At 41.2% G+C, this 19,489-nt stretch overlaps 1 protein-coding gene across 19 annotated transcripts in view; it reads left to right on the forward strand.

Annotated features, from left to right (window-relative positions):
* FLT3LG (fms related receptor tyrosine kinase 3 ligand) overlaps window positions 1–19,489 on the forward strand; it is a 254,839-nt gene that overhangs the window by 192,302 nt on the left and 43,048 nt on the right. The window contains exons 12-13 of one of the 19 annotated variants that reach the window (XR_006387915.1): window positions 12,694–12,785; window positions 14,882–15,701. The exons of 14 other annotated variants lie outside the window; for them this stretch is intronic. Coding sequence is in view for 1 of the 5 variants with exons in the window: in XM_044281663.1 (XP_044137598.1) it covers window positions 12,726–12,785; window positions 13,667–13,678 (72 nt within the window). In the remaining 4 variants the exon portion in view is untranslated. Of the gene's footprint in view, window positions 1–12,693; window positions 12,786–13,666; window positions 14,667–14,881; window positions 15,702–19,489 lie in introns of those variants that run through there. 4 more of the 19 variants (XR_006387910.1, XM_044281663.1, XR_006387912.1 and 1 more) reach the window with 4 other exon arrangements.

Raw genomic sequence — 19,489 nt, forward strand, 5'->3', positions numbered from 1 at the left:
TGACTTCTCCCTGAAGGCTCTGCATTTTAGTAGAGGATGTGGTTTCTTGTGCAGGGGGCATTCTTTGGTAAGATCTTTGAGTTTGTTCTCTTCTTGGGAAGACTTAAACGGCCTGTAAGGAGAACCTGTGGAGGCAACGTTAGATTTGTGGACTGCCACTGGTGTTTTTTGAGGTTTAACACCAGGGGTAGTGGGACATGACAATGTAAAGTCAAAACTGGGATAGTTTCTGATCCTTGCCTGTTGAGTAACAAAGTCTACAAGCACCACAAAGGGGGGAAATAGTACATTGTGAACCTGTTTATAATAAAAACCATAAGCAATCCACTTCTCCTGTAGGTTATAAGGGAGTTTTTGGACAATCGGGTTGACACCTCTGGCAATGTCCAGGATTGCTAGCCCAGGCAGATCTCCTTCTGCTTGAGCAACCTGTACCTCTATTAACAAGTCGCTGAGTTCCCTGAGCTTCTGGTGACCCCTACCCACTATTCTGGGAAAATGATCAATTCTCTTAAATAAAGCATTTTCTATAGCTTCTATTGACCCATAACACTTTCCCACACCATCTTTAGGCCTTTGCGAGGATAGTTTATGTAAATGTCTCTGATTCTTTTGGCGTGTTCAGCAGATTCGCTTACAAGCCACTTTACCAAGAGATCTAACTCCTCACTATAGGAAAGATCTAAGTCTCTTATGGCGTTTTGGAAGGAGGCTTGCCATGCCTTGTAGTTCTCGGGGCGATTGGTTAACTTTCTAAGTCCTTTGGTAACCAGCTCATGTTTAGCAAAGAACTCAGTAAAGTCCATGGCGGCATGGTTAGCGCCAATACTACCCGGAGTGTTGTTGTTATTCTGCATGTGTGGTGTATCACCATACCTTTTAGGGGTTTCTGGCTTAGGAAAGTTTGTATAATACTGTTCTGATGCGAAGGGTGTCCCTTTAAATCAAAGTGAAGGTTGTAGCTTCTGATCTGTAGTTGTGGTAAGCATCGTATTGTCGCATACCGTCCTGCTGGAGGTACTGTGGTTCAAGGTAGGATCTTTGGCACTCTGTATAAGCTGGCTGATATACTGGAACACAGTCATCTTTTGTCTTGGGATGCTGATGGACGTATTCTGAGACACACTGTGTTGCATCTCATTAATCTAGGTCTGGCCCAAGTACTTGGCTGTGTTTTTCAGATCCAGGGAACTCCAAGGCTTCTAGGAACTCGGCTTTGGCTACTGCGGCTGCCGCTTCTTTCTCTCTGGCGAGTTTTTCCAGTGACACTTGCATGTATGCTGTCTCTTCTTCCATTGACACTTGTAGGTATGCTCTCTCTTTTCCTTTTGCCGCTTGCAGGTGTGCTTTCTCTTCTTCCTTTGACGCTTGCAGGCGTGCTGTCTCTTCTTCCAGTGACGCTTGCATGCGTGCTCTCTCTTTTTCCTTTGACGCTTGTAGGCGTGCTCTCTCTTCCTTTAGTTGCATCTCTTGTGCAGCAAACGAAGACCTTACTTTTGCAGCCTCAGCTTCTGCACAGACGAGAGCAGCCTTTTCTCTTATTGAGGACTTGCTAGAGCAACTTGCTTGTGATCTGGTCCTGTATGATGATGCCTGGCTAGCGGACATTGTGTGCCTTTTGCTGACTGCTTAATGTCTCTGTGCAGACTCGGTCTATGTAGGAAAGGACGTGGTCTGTATTGTGCTGTACTTGCTTGAGGCTGCACTCTCACTTCTTGTGACTGTATGGCAACCACTGCAATCTTATATGCAGGACCGCGTGTGTGGTGGCGGCTCCACCATCCTTGATGACTAGCATCTGTTTTACTGTTCTGTCTTCATACACGTTCACACAGTGTGCAGTCTATCATTCAGTATAAACCATTCCTGTCTTCCAAATAAGAGGACTGTTCTCTGTAGTCTAACTTGTTTTTTTTTTTTTTTTTTTCTTTAATTAGTATATCAAAACATTACAAAATAGAAAAACAGAATACAGTTCCCCCCCCCTCCCCCCCTGCCTGTGGTGCGTCAAAATAGAACCCCTATAAATAAAACTGTTTGACCTCAACTAATCAATCCTCCAACCACCCCATATCTTAATCCACTGATCCTCAGCTTCCCTCTGTTTGTACAAAATTTTCTCATAATTTTTTACCTTAACAATTAAGTTTATCCATGTATTTATATCTGGAGTGAATCGAGCAAACCAGGTCTGACTGACCAAGACTCTAGCCAACATCAATATTCTGCTCAGGAAGATCTTTTGATACTTGTGATTATTTAATTTGGAAAGATCATTAAGCACAAATACTTGTGGTTCAAAAGGGATTCGAACTTTTAGTTTATACATAATACAATTATTAATATTATTCCAGTAGTTTATAAGTTCTGGACAAGTCCATATCATATGAAGAAAGTCCGCTCCTACAGAGTCGCATTTAGGGCAGTTAGACGTGTCTCTTAACCCACATTTATTCATCCATAGGGGAGTGATATATAATCTATGGCAAATATAAAATTGTATTAGAACATGGTTGAAGTTCTGGGATAGTGAAACTAAGTTCCCAAAAATATTCTCCCACCCTTCTATTTGTAAGTTCGGACAATCCACCTCCCACGCTTTTTGTCCTGGTGACTGTGTATCACTAAACCGTGCCTTAAGTAATAACTTATATATATTTGAAATTTTTATTCTAGACAGTGTACCCCCTACCCAATCGTTCAAAAAAGATGAATTATCTATATCCAACACCCGTTTATCATCCAAACTGGATAATACTGAGCGCAATTGAAAATACCTAAACCATGAAAGGTTTCTTATATTATGTGTCATCTCTATAAATGGTTTAATTTCTCTATCTTTAACTACCTGTGAGATATACAGAATTTTATTCTTCTGCCAAAATGTGTCAGCTGCAATATCATCTAGCCTTTGTAAATATAAATTATGCCAGAGGGGCGTAAATGTAAGTGAACCCTTAACCTTCAACCATGTCCTAATTGTAGCCCACACTTTCAGGAGTAATTTTATAGTCTCTCTGTAGCCTCGCTCATAACTCTTCAATAGACCAGATTCCAACAAGGTAAAAATGTTATTGTGGGCATAGCTAGTTACCAACTTCCCCAGCAATGCACTGTTCTCTGATTCATAGCACCTCAATAGCTGGGCTGCAATAAAGTACCCTTTAAAGTAAGGGAGATTTAGACCCCCACACTCCACTGGTTTGTACAAATATTCCAGCTTTATTCGAACTCGCTTTCTTCCCCATATTAAATCATTAATTATTCTTTCCATGAGTTTAAAATATTTATCTTGTATCCAAATAGGTGTATTCCTGAGCACGTAAAGAAATTGTGGTAGTATCACCATTTTAACTAGTGAGACTCGGTCAGCTCTAGATAGAGGAAGTCTCAGCCAGATCCCTATTTTAGCTCTAGTCTTTACCATTATGGGGATCAAATTAAGTTGTACAAAATTTTCAACCCGAGGCGATATAGTCAAACCCAAGTATTGAAAAGTATCAACAATGTCCAACTGTGTCACAAGAGCCTCTTTCTGTGGCAGGGGGTCTATTGGCATCAAACTGGTCTTGGCCCAGTTTATAAGAAGACCAGACACCTCACCAAATGTTTTAACCATTTGAATAATCCTAGGAAGAGTAATTTCCGTATGGTCTATAAAAAACAAAACATCATCCGCATATAAGGAGATACAGGTCTTGTATTCCTAACGTACCAAATCCTTTAACCTGATCATCCTGCCTGATGGCCATCGCAAGGGGTTCGATATAAATATCGAATAACAAGGGGGATAATGGGCAGCCCTGCCGCGTGCCTCTATTTAAATCAATACTACTACTGAGGATTCCATTAAGACTCAATTTTGCCCTTGGAGATCTGTACAGTAACCTAAGAGTACGTATAAACTTTTCCCCAAAGCCCATCCTTGCGAGAACCTTCCAGAGGAAGCGCCACTCCACCCTGTCAAAGGCCTTGGAGGCATCCAATGACAGGATGGAGCGAGTGGTCCCCCCAGGGGCCTGAATATTAGAGAAAAGCCGATGTAAATTATGATGTGTGCCCTTGTTCTGAATAAAGCCACTCTGATCCGGATGGACAATAGAGGAAATGACCCTAGAAAGCCTTGTAGCCAGGACCCTCGCAAGAAGCTTTACATCTGCATTAAGCAGTGAGATTGGTCTATAAGATTCTAAATCTAAAGGGTCCTTGCCTTTTTTTGGAATTAATATTATTATAGCCTCCATCATTGAATCTGGCAGCTTCCCATCCTTCATTGATTCAGCAAAGACCTCCAGCAGTCTTGGAAGAATACAATCCCTATATTTACTATAAAATTCATATGGAAGCCCATCTGAACCAGGAGTGGAGTTAGCTGAGCATAATTTAATAGCTCCCTCAAGTTCCTGAATTGAGACCTCTAGTTCAAGTGCTCTCTTTTGCGTCTCAGTAATAGTTGGAAAGATGATCCTGTCAAGATAGAAATCTATCTTATCATCTGTGATGTTAGAGTCGGCTTTATACAGATCAAGGAAATAATCAACAAAGGCCTTCTCCACCGGGCCCTGTCTAGTGACCATCCTACCATCAGTCATTCGAACCTTATCTATATGTTTTTTGGATTGTTGACTTGAAATTACTCTGGACAAGAATTTACCGGGTCGCCCTGACTCGGTAAAATATTTTTGCCCTTTAAAGAAAAGGCTCTGTTGGGCCTTATCCAATAAAAACTTAGAATATATTTGTGTGGCTCTTTGCATATTTTCCCTGTTCTCCTCCGTCTTGTTCATGTGAAAGGATTCTGTCGCCAGTGCTACACGTTCTTCTAGATTTTTCTGTTTTTTCCCATACTCCCTTCTAAGGTTCGCGATGTTACTAACCATCAATCCCCTCATATACGCCTTAAAGGTATCCCATACCACTTGAATTTTTGCTGAGCCATAATTATTATCCCAGAATCGGCCAATTTCATTTTGAATTATTTCATGTGTCTTTATGACTGATAGCCAATAAGGATTTAGTCTAAAAGGAGGTTTTGGTGTATATCTTTCCTGAGATAAACAAAGTTCAAGTAATAACGGTGAGTGATCCGATATTGACCTCGTTTCATATTTCATTCGCTTTACCAATTTCACATGTTTACTACTTATCAATGCAAGATCTATTCTGGACATCGATTTACCTGCTTTACTAAAACATGAAAAAGCCCTTTTCCCCTGTCCCAGATATTCCCAAGCATCTTCAAATCCAGCCTCCAGGCAAAACCGTGCCAGGGGAGACCCCTGGACCGGACTGTCACTCCTGACACTCGTAGAGACCCTATCCCGTACAGGATCAATGACACAGTTAAAGTCGCCAATAATCAGTGTTGGACACTCTGGCCATTTATCCATAAATAGTACCAGAGAGTTAAGGACCGAAAAGGAAAATGGCGGTGGAATATAGACAAAGGCCAAAATACATATCTTCCCCCTTAACCTACAATATAAAAAAATAAATCTCCCCTGTTGGTCGACAGAGGATGCCTCTATAAGTCTATGTATCAAAAACAGTAACACCTCTCGAGTAGTTAGAGAAGGTAGAATGATAAGTATGCGCAGCCCATCCCCTGTCGACCACCCTAGAGGTCTCCTCAGTGAGGTGGGTCTCTAGCAGGCATACTATTGCTGGTAAATGGACCTGAGTCAAATCAAAAACCGCTTGTCTCTTTCCTCTATCCCCCAAACCACGTATATTCCAAGCAATAATTCTAGTCAACATTATCAACAACGGTTAGATGGAAAAAGAGGAAAGAAGAAAAGAAAAAAAAAAGGAAAATCACACCTATTTTGACGCACCACAGCCCGTCCCCACCCCCCCCACCCCCCTCGTACAGGCAATCCACCACATATTGTAGTAGATTTCTTTCCTATGACCATCCCTCCCGCACTCCCCCCACTCAGCCACCCCCATTAGGAAGCGAAGAGAAATACATTTAGGGGTATAAGCCCCTTATAACAAATATTATTCCCGCCAGGTCATAAATCAATTAAATCATCGATTATTTCGATCAAGCCAATCCGCGGCTTCTTCCGAGGTGTCAAAAAAAAGAATTTTATCATTGAAAATAATCCGCAGTTTTGCTGGGAATATGAGAGAATATTTAATATCCCTTTCTCTTAGCTTCTTTTTAACAGCCATGAATGTGCGTCTCTTTTCTTGTATATCTTTTGAGAAATCTGGAAAAAAGGCCAAACTATTCCCATTATATAGAACCGGTGAGCATTCCCTCGCCCTTCTCAAGAGGATGTCTTTATCCCCTGTAGTCAATAACTTAACAAGGAATGTCCGAGGTGGTCTCCCTGGAATTGGTTTTCCCCCCGGGACCCGATGAGCTCTTTCGATCATAAAAAAGGAAGAAAACGAATCTTTCCCAAAATTCTCAAGGATTAACTTCTGTATGAATTGGGTTGTTTTTTTTTCTTCCACACCCTCTGGAATCCCTATTATTCTCACGTTATATCTTCGTGACCTATCCTCAAGGTCCGCCACCTTTTTCTTCAGAAGGTTATATTCTAATTTAAATGTGGAGACTCCAGTATTTATTTTTTTGGATTGATTCTGTATCAGGGCAACGGAACTCTCAAGGTTGTTAACTCTGTCTCGCATTTTTGACAAATCGTCTTTTATTAGTCCCACATCAGCTTGGATAAACCCAAGTTGGGTTGTGACCGCCTGTATTAGATCCCCATTCTGTTTAACCGCTAGGAGTATTTCTTCTAGCGGAGAGGAGTTGTCATTAGGGATAACTTCCCCCATTATACCGTCTTCTTCTTCGGGGTATCTAAAGGCTTTTTGTGGTTCTAACTCAGTCATCTCTGAGTCGTCATTTTTTTTTGTGACAGGTTCCTTTTGTCCGCCCCTCGTATTAACCCTCAGAGACCTTAGGAACTGGTCTATTTTTGTTGTTTCAACAGTTTTGGACCCGAGTTTCTGACTTGAGAGGTCAGTCGAGCGCCTACTAGCTTTTGGGGCCATACCTTGTTCCTGCTTTTTTTTTTTTTTTTTTTCCTTATTCCGCCTCTTTTTCTCCTTGTGTATATGTATCGCTTCTTCTTCACTTTCCCTCTTTCCTTCTCTTCTCCTTCATAACCACCTCACTTTTTTCAAATGTAAATTCGTGATGACGTGATGACGTAGAGTACGTTGCGCTCTCCGCCTCCCCGCGGCTCAGCTGTCCTGCTGCCCGGAACCTCCTGGCGTCCTCGTGCTGATTTTTGTTCGCATCCTCTCTACGACCGTGAGATAAGCGCTACGGCCCCGACCGCTGAGCCCGGACGTGAGGGCCTGTTCTTAACTTCTGCCGATCCTGTCGTTCCTGCCGATCCTTTTTCCTCCTCTCCTCCTCTTCTCCTCACCGTGCCGCCGTGGTCAGCTCTGCGTGCGAAGTTCGTCTGTGGAGTTTGTCAGTGGAGTTCGTCTTCAGTCTTTGTTGATCCGTTGCTCTCCTCCCGGTGTCATTGTGAGTAGCCCTCTTGTGCTTCCCCTACTCGATGGTCTGCGAGACAGGTTGATGAACTATACTCAGGACTGCCGCCGATTCTCCCTTCTCTCTCCTCGTGTCACTGTACTTGACCCTCTCCTTGTGCCTCCAGTTTCCCCCGAAGTGTTCCCTCTCCTTCTTGATGTCGTTGTGACTAACCTCCCTGAGATTGTTGACTGTAACTAATCCTGAGTGGAGATCGACAGGCTGCTGGAGGACTCTTCAGGGGGTTTGTATGATCCCCATGATATATTTGAATCCCTCCCTGTGCCTCTAGATTTTGTCCACTATCCTCCCCTCTTCCTCTACACTGCTGGGATCAACCGTATTAACCTTACTCTGATAGGCTGTTGGAGTCTGTGTTCTCTTTATTTTCTGCTGCTGAGGCCCCTCAGGACTTCCGATTCGTGGTTGGAGGGGGAAGGTTGAAAACCGGTGGGAAAAATAAAAAAAATAAAAAAATACTCTTTTCAGTCTAACTTGTTTATTGGCAAAACAAGAGTATTTGAGATTGGTAAAACTATAAGAATACAAAAATTTGCATAAGTATAAAGCATAGAACAGCATGTATTATAACATTACATTAACAGTGGGCACATGTCGAAAATGTCTGCCTAGACATGGATTGCATGTCTAGCATCTAACAGTTACAACCTTTTTCCCTAAGTAACACTAATACCTAGCTAAACAGCACTGCATACATAATGTCCCTGAAACAAAGGTAGAAGTCTCACCAGATATGCATGCAAAAAGAGTTTAAAAAGAAGATATGCAGGAGACAGCTCTGCTGATGTCCTGTAACATGGAGACTGGGCTTCTCTTTCCCAGAATGCACTACACTCCCACAATGCTCTGCACCTCCCAACAATACAATAATCTTTATTAATACACCAACAACGTGTAGTACATTTTTAAGACCGCTAGATGGTGCTATAACCTAACTAATAACTACAGAAATACAACAGATGTGATCTGTAATGATACAGAAATGAATCTCCCTGCTCTGGGACAGAACAGTGCCGTAGTCCTGCAAAACAAATATAGAACGTGGCCTATAATTATCTGTTTTGTGGACAAGGACAGGATGTTTGTTTTGAAGGAAAAAAGAAAATGGTGGTAAACACATGGCCGGTATTATGTCAGTTATTTCCATCAGTTATTGTGAGGCAAAACCAGGTGTGGGTCAAAAGCACAGAACAGGTACAGATCTTTCCCTTACACCTTATCTCTGTGGATGCCTCACAATAACTGATGGAAATAACTGAAGTGTGAACTTGGCCTTAGTCTTTTTTGTGATATAAATGTTACCTGGAATCTGTGCCCGAAGACATAGCACTTTTATTAATTACTAGACGTTAATGGAATAGTGTGAAAAATGTAACATATACAAAATCACTGCTTGACACACATTCCACCGTTTTGGTGGTTTGATGCCTGGTGACATCAGCAAAATAAGACTGCAGTCACATTGTTATCTGCCTGTCTTTACTGTTTTCTTACTGAATGTATGTATGTTATATGGTACATATACAGGCTCAGATTAGGTTTTTTCACACTGGCTGCGTTTTTTGTCCGGCCGCATCTCTGGGCCATCCCCATTATAGTAAATGGGGCCGGGGCCGACTTCCGGTAGCACACATATGCAAACATTAGTACGGATCCATTAAGGCTGTTCCCCTGCCAAAACAGTCTGCCAGACAATCCTAACACCAGTGTGAAAGTAGCTTTACACGGAATAAGGTTAGGTTAACATGGAGTTTTTTGGGAGGAGGTTTTGAGGCAGAATTTCCTGCAGGTTTTTCAGCCAAAGCCAGAAGTGGTTTCAAATGAATCAGAAATACAAAGGAAGGACTCGTACTTCTCCTTCCTGCTGGATCCACTTCTGGCTTTGGCTGAAAAACCTGCAGGAAAATCCTCCTCAAAACCTCCTCAAAAAAACTCTGTAAAGCCTCATGCACACGAACATGTGCCAGCCTTGCCTGCGCTGCAGACTGCAAATTGTGGTCTGCAATGCACAGGAGCCGTGTGCCCGCGTCTGCGGACACAAGGCTCATTCACTTAAATGGGGTTTGGGATCCGCATCCAATGGTGCGCACCACAAAAAAGAAGTGCATGCGCTTCTTTTTTGCGGTGCGGAGGCAGACAGAAAACACCTAGAAGCACTGCGTAGTACTTCTGTTTGCTTCCGATCTGTGCCTTCATTCCACACCGTATCACCTGGATTGCCGCCTATGGTCATGTGCATGAGGCCTGAACCCTTAGGGCTCATGCACACGACCGTATGTATTTTGCGGTCCGCAAAACACGGATCCGCCAAAAAAAAAATGGATGACATCCGTGTGACATCTGTGTTGCATTGTTTTTTTTCAGATCCATTGTAACAATGCCTGTCCTTGGGCGCAAAACGGACAAGAATAGGACATGTTCTATTTTTTTGCGGAATGGACATATGGACACAGAATGCACACTTAGTCATTTTGTTTTTTTCAAGCCCCATTGAAGTGAATGGTTCTGCATACAGAAAACGGAAACTGAAAAAAAATATGTTTATGTGCATGAGCCCTTAGGCAGCTTTAAGGCTGGGTTCAGACCTCAGCGTTCTGAAACGAGCGCTCTGTATGCGCGATTGTACGGGCGTTTACAATCGCGCATACAGAGACAGGCGTGCACACATTGTCGCGCGTTCCCGAATATCTATGTGCGGGAACGCGCGACAAACGCCCAAAAAAAAGCTCAAGCACTTGTTTGAGCGTCGGGCGTTTTACAGCGCGATCGTACGCGCTGTAAAACGCCCAGGTGAGAACCATTCCCATAGGGAATCATTGGTTCTTGCCTGTTGTGCGTTTTACAGCGCGTAGGAACGCGCTGTAAAACGCTCAGGTCTGAACCCAGGGTAACATATCAGTTTTGTTTAGTGTTTGATCAGTGATTATCAAAACCAGGAATAGAGGCTAGGTAGAAGGTATAATGGAAAGATTTGCACCTGTTCTGTTTTTTTACCCACACCTGTTTTTGGCTCAGAATCATTGATGGAAATCGCTGATCAACCACTGACTGCATGAAACGGGCTATAGGCCACTTTCATACGGTCAGTATTTTGCATTACTATTTGTAAGCCAGAACCAGAACTAGACACTATAGAGAAAAATTATAATGGAAAAGTTTTTCTGTGTTTGGACCCACTCTTGGTTTTGGCTTACAAATAATGATAAAAAATACTGATCTCATACTGATCATGTGAAAGTGGCTTTAGTCTGTATTCTGTTTCCATGGAAACACATCTCTGCATGGTAGCATTTTATTTTTCATTTTTTGATCTTTACAATTCAGGAGATAATTTTTTAAAAATTTTCCATTGATGTACCCATATGAGGGCTTTTTTTTGGGGGGGGACAGGTTTTTAATAACACCATATTAGGGCACACAAAATAATTTGTTACATTTTATTAACTCTTTCTGTGGAGGAGTACAAAAAACAGCAATACCACCATTGCCATTTTACATTATAAATTTTGCCAATTTTTAAAAAACTTTTTTAAACTTTATTTCTTGATTTTCCACTCATTAAGCCTCATGCACACGTCCGTGAAAAAACGGACCGTGTGATACCGGCCTTCTTCTGAGTGCAGGAGCGCACCTCGTCATTGGTTGCTATGATGCGGTGCGCTTCCTGCTGCCGCCGCAGTACAGTAATACACTGGTATGATCTAGCAGGAATCCAGGCCGGTATCACATGGTCCGTGTTTCATGGACGTGTGCATGAGGCTTTAGTCCCACAAGGCGACTTTGACTTGCAAACCTTTGATTGCTTCCAAAACACACTGCACTAGCTAAGTAGTAGAGTGTAATATGCTGTCAGTAGAATACTCACAGGCAGTCCATTAGGCACAGCCTAATAGGCATACACATATGGCAGACCTGGGGGTCTTCACTATTGACTGCTGCATCTAGGGGGCTAAACAGCCAGGATTGGCACTTCTGCCGATTTGGGCCATTAGTGCAGGAGGTTAGCTGTCATACAAGAACTGATATCCTGCTGTTTGCCGCAAGGGAGATCCATGCAGTGCCTTAAACTAGGCAGTGGCCAAGAATAAAGCTCCTTAATGACCACCGTAAAAGGTGTATCGGCAGTCATTAAGGGCTTAAACATGACTGTGGTGGCCAATATAAGTATCTAGACCTGCTAATATATTTTATACTTCACTACATATATACAGTAATTGTTGAATTCTTGTTTTTACATAACTGTAGAAACCCATATTTATCAGTGTATTAAATGCACCATGTTATGGTCCATTTTACTCCAAAATAGTGCCTGATGTGCTGTGAAATATTTGTCACACAACATTTTGTAAAAGTGTAGTTGAAAGTGGTAGTGGTTTTCTGCTTCACCACAATTTAAATACCATAACTAGAAGCGGGATTCTACAACATCTGCTGTTTTTAGTATCTACATGTGACACCGTCACTCCTACCTGTACTTATAGAGGAGAGTCTGTGATGTTGATGTGCAGTGGTGAATACTTGATAGTTGTCCTGATCCTCCAGTCCGGTAGAAGCAGTCAGGCTGTGTAGTCGGAAAACGTGCCCCAGCCGGCAGCACGTTTCCTATTCAAAAAAGATTGTGCTCCAAATCAGAGCGCTGGTGACATCACACTGGCTTACAGGAGCTGTTGTGGACCAAAATTCTGACGCATTTCTAAAGGATCGCCTTTCTTCCTCAGGGATAGAGTCCTCTTGCCTGTGCTTCTCCTTAGGAATCCTTTTGGGTCTGGGTTATTCAGATCAGGTTATTGCAAGGCAGTCTTTAAGTTAGGGAGACAGAACACAATTTCAGTTGTCGAATGCGAATAGCTCCACTTCGCTATTTATATGTTATGTTTTTTATAAGTTATTGATGAGCTTTCTTTTATAAATCTTTATGGCATATATGTAATGTTGGTATTTTAAAGTTATAACACCCTAACCACTGTATCCTCTTGCTGTGGGGGTATTGTTCCACATCTCAACATCTCCTGCAAATTTTTATATTTACAATTATGTAGTTATGACTTCAATAAAGATGTAATGTTGGTACTTAAATGTGTGGTAGCGTTAATAAATTTTGGGTTTTTTACCCCAGTGGGGGCAAGGCTATTCAAATTGAAAATCCATCTTGTCTCATCTTGTGACAGGTATTTTCTTAAATCACCTCCTCTCCTTCCAGTTTTTACCTTTTCCATGCCACATACTGATGACTCTTCCACTTGCTATCGTGTACCTCCAGGTAATGTCTGGATAGGGGATGACCCTCATATTTTCTGTTAATATTGTATATGTGTTCTCTCATATTATGTATATGAGTGTATTACTGTACAGCACCGGGCGCACGGTGTCATAGCAACTAATGACGCCATGTGCTCCTGCACAGCAGGAATCCAGGCCGGTATCTCACTGTCCATGTTCCACGGACGTGTGCATGAGGCTTTAGTGTGTAATTTACGGTCTTCTATAAAAATGGTTAGATCCAGGAAGTTCACCTCTGAAGTCCAAGAAAAAAATCATTATTGTCTATTTCCTCCAGGAAGCTTTTCCATCTCAGCCCCCACCCCACCCTACCCTCTTTGCAATTCATGCGTTTATTTAGGAACTGCAAAGAAGGTTCCTTTACACACATAATAAAACAACATATCACATGCTACAGTAAAAGTGTGATATACAGAATAACCTGCCCATGTGAAAAAAATAAATAAATAAATAAATATATATATATATATATAAAAATAAAAATAAAAAATATGGCAGCACCAATTCACAAAAATAGTCACGGGTGCTATGTCCCAGAGTGTAACTTCTTACCCAGAAATAGAGAAGGAAACGGACAGCACTTCCAATAGAAAACTGTGATTTATTCAGCCCAAGTGGCACAGTGAGGCAATGTTTCGGCTCGGACACAGAGCCTTTCTCAAGAATAAACCATAAGTGCAATACAGAGTATAAATAGACAATGAATATTGATTACAATCCAGGGGTATATTCTTAAGGGATTGGTTTGCCTCATAATGTCCTTTTGCATTTTTTGTTTTGTCTTTGTTCTGTAGTGGTGATTATTGTTAAACATAAATGATCATACAAGTTTTTGATGATTCTATTCTCTTTCTCTTATAGTATTTCCGATGAAAGATGTGGAGTAATATGGAGAAGACATTAGCATACTTTATAGATAAACATCGTTATCACATGCTTGTCTAGTACATTTGTGTTATTGTTATCAGTGCCATTGTCCAGGTTGAGCCTTGATGTATATTTTTATATTGTATCCCATAGTTGTCAGGAGAACCCTGTTCTTGGCTGGGATAGGAGGCGTGTATGGGGCGGTGCTTAGATGCGCGATTGGCACAGCAGTGCCGTTCGGGCTCATATTGCATGCCCAATTATTAGGATGATGTACCCCCTTGACAAGGAGTGTCCATGTCCTATATTGGCTTCCTGCTAGCTGATATTATAATAGTATTACAACTTGGGACAACTTCGCCAATATCCAATATGGCGCTTCCCAACTCGGCTTGATGTGGGCATGCGCGTTGGAACATTGGTAGCAGCTTCCGGTCTGGCCGCGTCCGAATGGGGAGGAGATGCGTGATACGTCCACCCCGGATACGGCATGAGATCACTAGTGATGAGTGGGAGGTGCCATATTCGATTTCGCGATATTTTTCTATTTATCGCGAATAATATACGATTTAATTATTCGCGTATTACGAATACGCTTGCGCATTGCTAGTTGTTACACGCCGAGTTTGGCCATTGACCGCATGTGGATTTACGATGGTTCTGTCTGGTATGTTATTGATCTTATCCTTTGCTCCACCTGTTCATATTTTAATCTAATTATCATGATACACGGCAGCTGATATGTATTGGTGTAATTTATAGATTCCATTCATTGTTTGCACTTTATTATTATCAATTTTTGTAATCCACATGCAATCATGCTTTTTATAATCATTGTAATACACAGCATCATGTTATTTCACATTGTATTCACTATTTTTATTATATTTATATTGTAATGATCATGTTGATTCATTGCTCCACCCCTTGACCATGGTTGTCTATTTATACTCTGTATTGCACTTATGGTTTATTCTTGAGAAAGGCTCAAGTGTCCGAGCCGAAACATTGCCTCACTGTGCCACTTGGGCTGAATAAATCACGGTTTTCTATTGGAAGTGCTGTCTGTTTCTGTCTATATTTCTGGGTAAGAAGTTACACCCTGGGACATAGCACCCGTGACTATTTTTGTGAATTGGTGCTGCCATATTTTTTCTTTTTGTATTTTTACTTGTTTGGCTTAGCATAATTTTTCTTTGCTACCCTTAGCGGTTCATAATACCTTTTTGACTATGGATACAGAATTTCCACGTGGCCCCACCTACTCACAGGAGGAAGCAGAACATATTATGCGGGGCATTGGGGGAGATGCCACCTTTTTAAATACCCCATCAGTGAAAGAATTAAAGAAAACATTTGAGTTTTTATCCAAAAAGACGGCCTCATTCGGCCTACATATGACCACCTTGGGTAAATATTACAAGGCCCAAAGGATACCACGGGTCAGAGATCACATCTCAGACCCAATTTGTTTTTCAATAATTCTGTTTATTGCAAAAAACTTGAAGTTCTCTCCAACAGATATTCTCTGGACTTTATTCTCTTGAATGTGCTATACATACAAGAGGAACTATCTTCTACAGCGGTTGAGATGGGGGAAATTGAACGGGCGTTGCAGACCTCTATGTCCCCAGATGAACTTACTCTTTTCACAGACAACATAGCACTATATGTGTCCAAATTTAAGGCTGAGCTTGAAGAAGGTAAACGTTCCAAATGGACCAGGGATCTGGATGACTATAAAAGAGGCTCAATTTATTCATGGCAGTTTGAAAATGGCACCTCAAATCAGAAAGATAGGAAGAGAAAAAGGAATGTACAGACACCTGGAATGGAACAGTCTTCTTTTAGGGAGCAGACCCAACAACCAGCACAAAAAAGAGGCCGCACCAGACAGGGTGGCCGCAGACATCGAAGAACCTACAAAATGGCGCAACAGCAAATATCGTGCCCAGGCCGGCAAACCCCAGATGCCAAAGGGGAAATGACTGTTATTAATCTGTCATCCAAGATTCTTACCCCTGCACAAGTAAGTGTCTTGAATAAGGGATTGACTTTTTGTCCATCAACTTCGCTTAATTGGTTTCATTTAGATATAGATTTGTTATCTTTTTTTTACAGGATTAAACTCAAAAGCTTGGTTTTACAATAAGACACGGTCTGGTACAGCCCAATTGAGTGAGCTCACATTGGGCGGTCTAAGTCTGTCTCTTAAGAGTAATTTCTCTCCTATAATTAATGAACCTGCCATTGATGCCTACATGACTGTGGTCAGATCTGAATTATCACACTATAAAACACTATGTGGTGGGAGTGAATTTAAAAATCCTAATCTAACACGGCTGGAGATTTAGGTCATTGAACAATTGAGAAATTATCCCCTCCTTACTGTGAAACCCGCAGATAAGGGGGGTGCAGTTGTCGTCTTGGTTACCATCAAATATATTGCGGAGATCAGACGACAACTTGATGATACGGACGTATATTTAGCACTCCAGACTGCTCCTAAATTTGGACAACATTGACCTCAATGACTTACATTCAATACATCTAGCTTCCTTTGACGTGACGTCATTATATACCTCGATCGACCATGACCTTGGTATCATGGCAGTTAGACGTATGTTAGACATGTCGTCCCTTACTGCACAAGCGTGTGATTTTATTATAGATCTCCTCAATATTATTCTGAGGTAGAACTATTTTCTTTTTCAGGATGTATTCTACAAACAAATAAGGGGTGTTGCTATGGGGTCCAACATAGAACCTACATACGCCAAAATATTCATGAGATGTTTTGAGGAAGATGTCGTCCATGTTTCCCACCACCGCAGCAGGATGCTGAGGTGGTGGAGATACATCAACGACATCTTCCTTATCTGGACTGTGGACTGCTCCAAACTATTGGATTTTCAGTGCTACTTGAATAGTGTTAACAAGGAGTTGCAATTCACCCTTGTATACTCGGAAACTGAGATCCAATTTTTGGATACCACGGTCAGGTATCATGAGGGACAATTACATACGTATTTATTTACTAAACCGACAGATAAAAACACCCTCCTGCATTTTGACAGTGGACACCCACGTAACATGGTCAAACATCTCCCTTTCTCCCAATTTCTGAGAGCCAAAAGGATTGTTTCCAACCCCGATGTTCTTGATGACATGAAGTCATGGTTGACAAGTTTAAACAAAGGGGGTATCCTCCTAGATTATTACAGTCTCAAATTGACAAGGTACATTCTATTGACAGACACGATACATTGATGAGAAAGGATGTAAAAGGATCCCATCATAGGATTCCATTTATCTCACGATATACTGAGCATAGCAATGAAGTCAACTGGATCATCAGGAAACATTGGGGTATTTTGGGAGCTTGCTTGAATCAATTTCCGGAATTCAGGTCCCCTCCTTTGTTCTCCTATCGGAGATCTAGGAATTTGCGCGACCAGCTGGTGAGAGCTGATATTGGTCCCGGTCCTAGATCAGTACAGGGCACTTTGACCCAGCGGAGTCTGGGATGCTTCCCATGTTTCAGCTGTGTCAATTGTAAACATATTTGCAAGGGCAAAGTTTTTGTACATCCGATCACTGATGTGAGGTATTCTATTCCTTTTTACCTCACATGTAATTCTAACTTTGTGATATATGTCTTAAGCTGCCCATGCAAATTATTGTATGTGGGTGAGACATCAACAGATCTGAAAACCTGTTTAAACAACCATCAATCCACTATTAGGAAGAAACGCCAGGATTTGCCCATTCCCAAACATTTTTTAAATTAAATCACTCAGAGAAACAATTAAAATGTTGGATTATTGACCATATTCCTTTAGCCAGACGTGGAGGGAATAGAATTTTGCTTTTAAAAAAGAAGGAATTGTTTTGGATACATGCATTGAATACTTTGAGACCTAATGGTTTGAATTGATTACAATCCAGGGGTATATTCTTAAGGGATTCTTAAGTGATCATACAAGTTTTTGATGATTCTATTCTCTTTCTCTTATAGTATTTCCAATGAAAGATGTGGAGTAATATGGAGAAGACATTAGCATACTTTATGGATGAACATCGTTATCCCATGCTTGTCTAGTACAATTGTGTTATTGTTATCAGTGCCATTGTCCAGGTTGAGCCTTGATGTACAGTATATTATTTATATTGTATCCCATAGTTGTCAGGAGAACCCTGTTCTTGGCTGGGATAAGAGGCGTGTATGGGGCGGTGCTTAGATGCGCGATTGGCACGGCAGTGCCGTTCGGGCTCATACTGCATGCCCAATTATTAGGATGATGTACCCCCTTCAAAAGGAGTGTCCACATCCTATATTTGCTTCCTGCTAGCTGATATTATAATAGTATTACAACTTGGGACAACTTTGCGCTTCCTCGGCTTGATGTGGGCATGCGCGTTGGAACATTGGTAGCATTGGCCACATCCGAATGGGGAGGAGATGCATGATACGTCCACCCCGGATACGGCATGAGATCACACAGTCGAGACGCAACCTGGCCCTTGTGCATTGCTAGTTGTTACACGCCGAGTTTGGCCATTGACCGCATGTGGATTTACGATTGTTCTGTGTGGTATGTTATTGATCTTATCCATTGCTCCACCTGTTCATATTTTAATCTAATTATCATGATACACGGCAGCTGATATGTATTGGTGTTATTTATGGATTCTATTCATTGTTTGCACTTTATTATTATCAATTTTTGTAATCCACATGCAATCATGCTTTTTATAATCATTGCAATACACTGCATCATGTTATTTCACATTGTATTCACTATTTTTATTATATTTATATTGTAATGATCATGTTGATTGATTGCTCCACCCCTTAATCATGGTTGTCTATTTATACTCTGTATTGCACTTATGGTTTATGCTTGAGAAAGGCTCTGTGTCCAAGCTGAAACGTTGCCTCATTGTGCCACTTGGGCTGAATAAATCACGGTTTTCTATTGGAAGTGCTGTCCGTTTCCATATATATATATAGGGCCAACAAGTGCTAAGCATCTCTGGGAACTCCTTCAAGACTGTTGAAAGACCATTTCAGGTGACTACCTCTTGAAGCTCATCAAGAGAATGCCAAGAGTGTGCAAAGCAGTAATCAAAGCAAAAGGTGGCTACTTTGAAGAACCTAGAATATGACATATTTTCAGTTGTTTCAATTTTCTTTGTTATGTATATAATTCCACATGTGTTAATTCATAGTTTTGATGCCTTCAATGTGACTCTACAAACTTTTGGTCTGTACTGTATATATATATATATATATATATATATATACAGTACAGACCAAAAGTTTGGACACACCTTCTCATTCAATGAGTTTTCTTTATTTTCATGACTATAAAAATTGTAGATTCACACTGAAGGCATCAAAACTATGAATTAACACATGTGGAATTATATACATAACAAAAAAGTGTGAAACAACTGAAAATATGTCATATTCTAGGTTCTTCAAAGTAGCCTTTTGCTTTGATTACTGCTTTGCACACTCTTGGCATTCTCTTGATGAGCTTCAAGAGGTAGTCACCTGAAATGGTTTTCCCTTCATAGGTGTGCCCTGTCAGGTTTAATAAGTGAGATTTCTTGCCTTATAAATGGGGTTGGGACCATCAGTTGCGTTGTGGAGAAGTCAGGTGGATACACAGCTGATAGTCCTACTGAATAGACTGTTAGAATTTGCATTATGGCAAGAAAAGAGCAGCTAAGTAAAAAAAACGAGTGGCCATCATTACTTTAAGAAATGAAAGTCAGTCAGTCCGAAAAATTGGGAAAACTTTGAAAGTG

The sequence above is a fragment of the Bufo gargarizans genome, chromosome 2, assembly GCF_014858855.1.
Source record: "Bufo gargarizans isolate SCDJY-AF-19 chromosome 2, ASM1485885v1, whole genome shotgun sequence".
Lineage (NCBI taxonomy): Eukaryota > Metazoa > Chordata > Amphibia > Anura > Bufonidae > Bufo > Bufo gargarizans.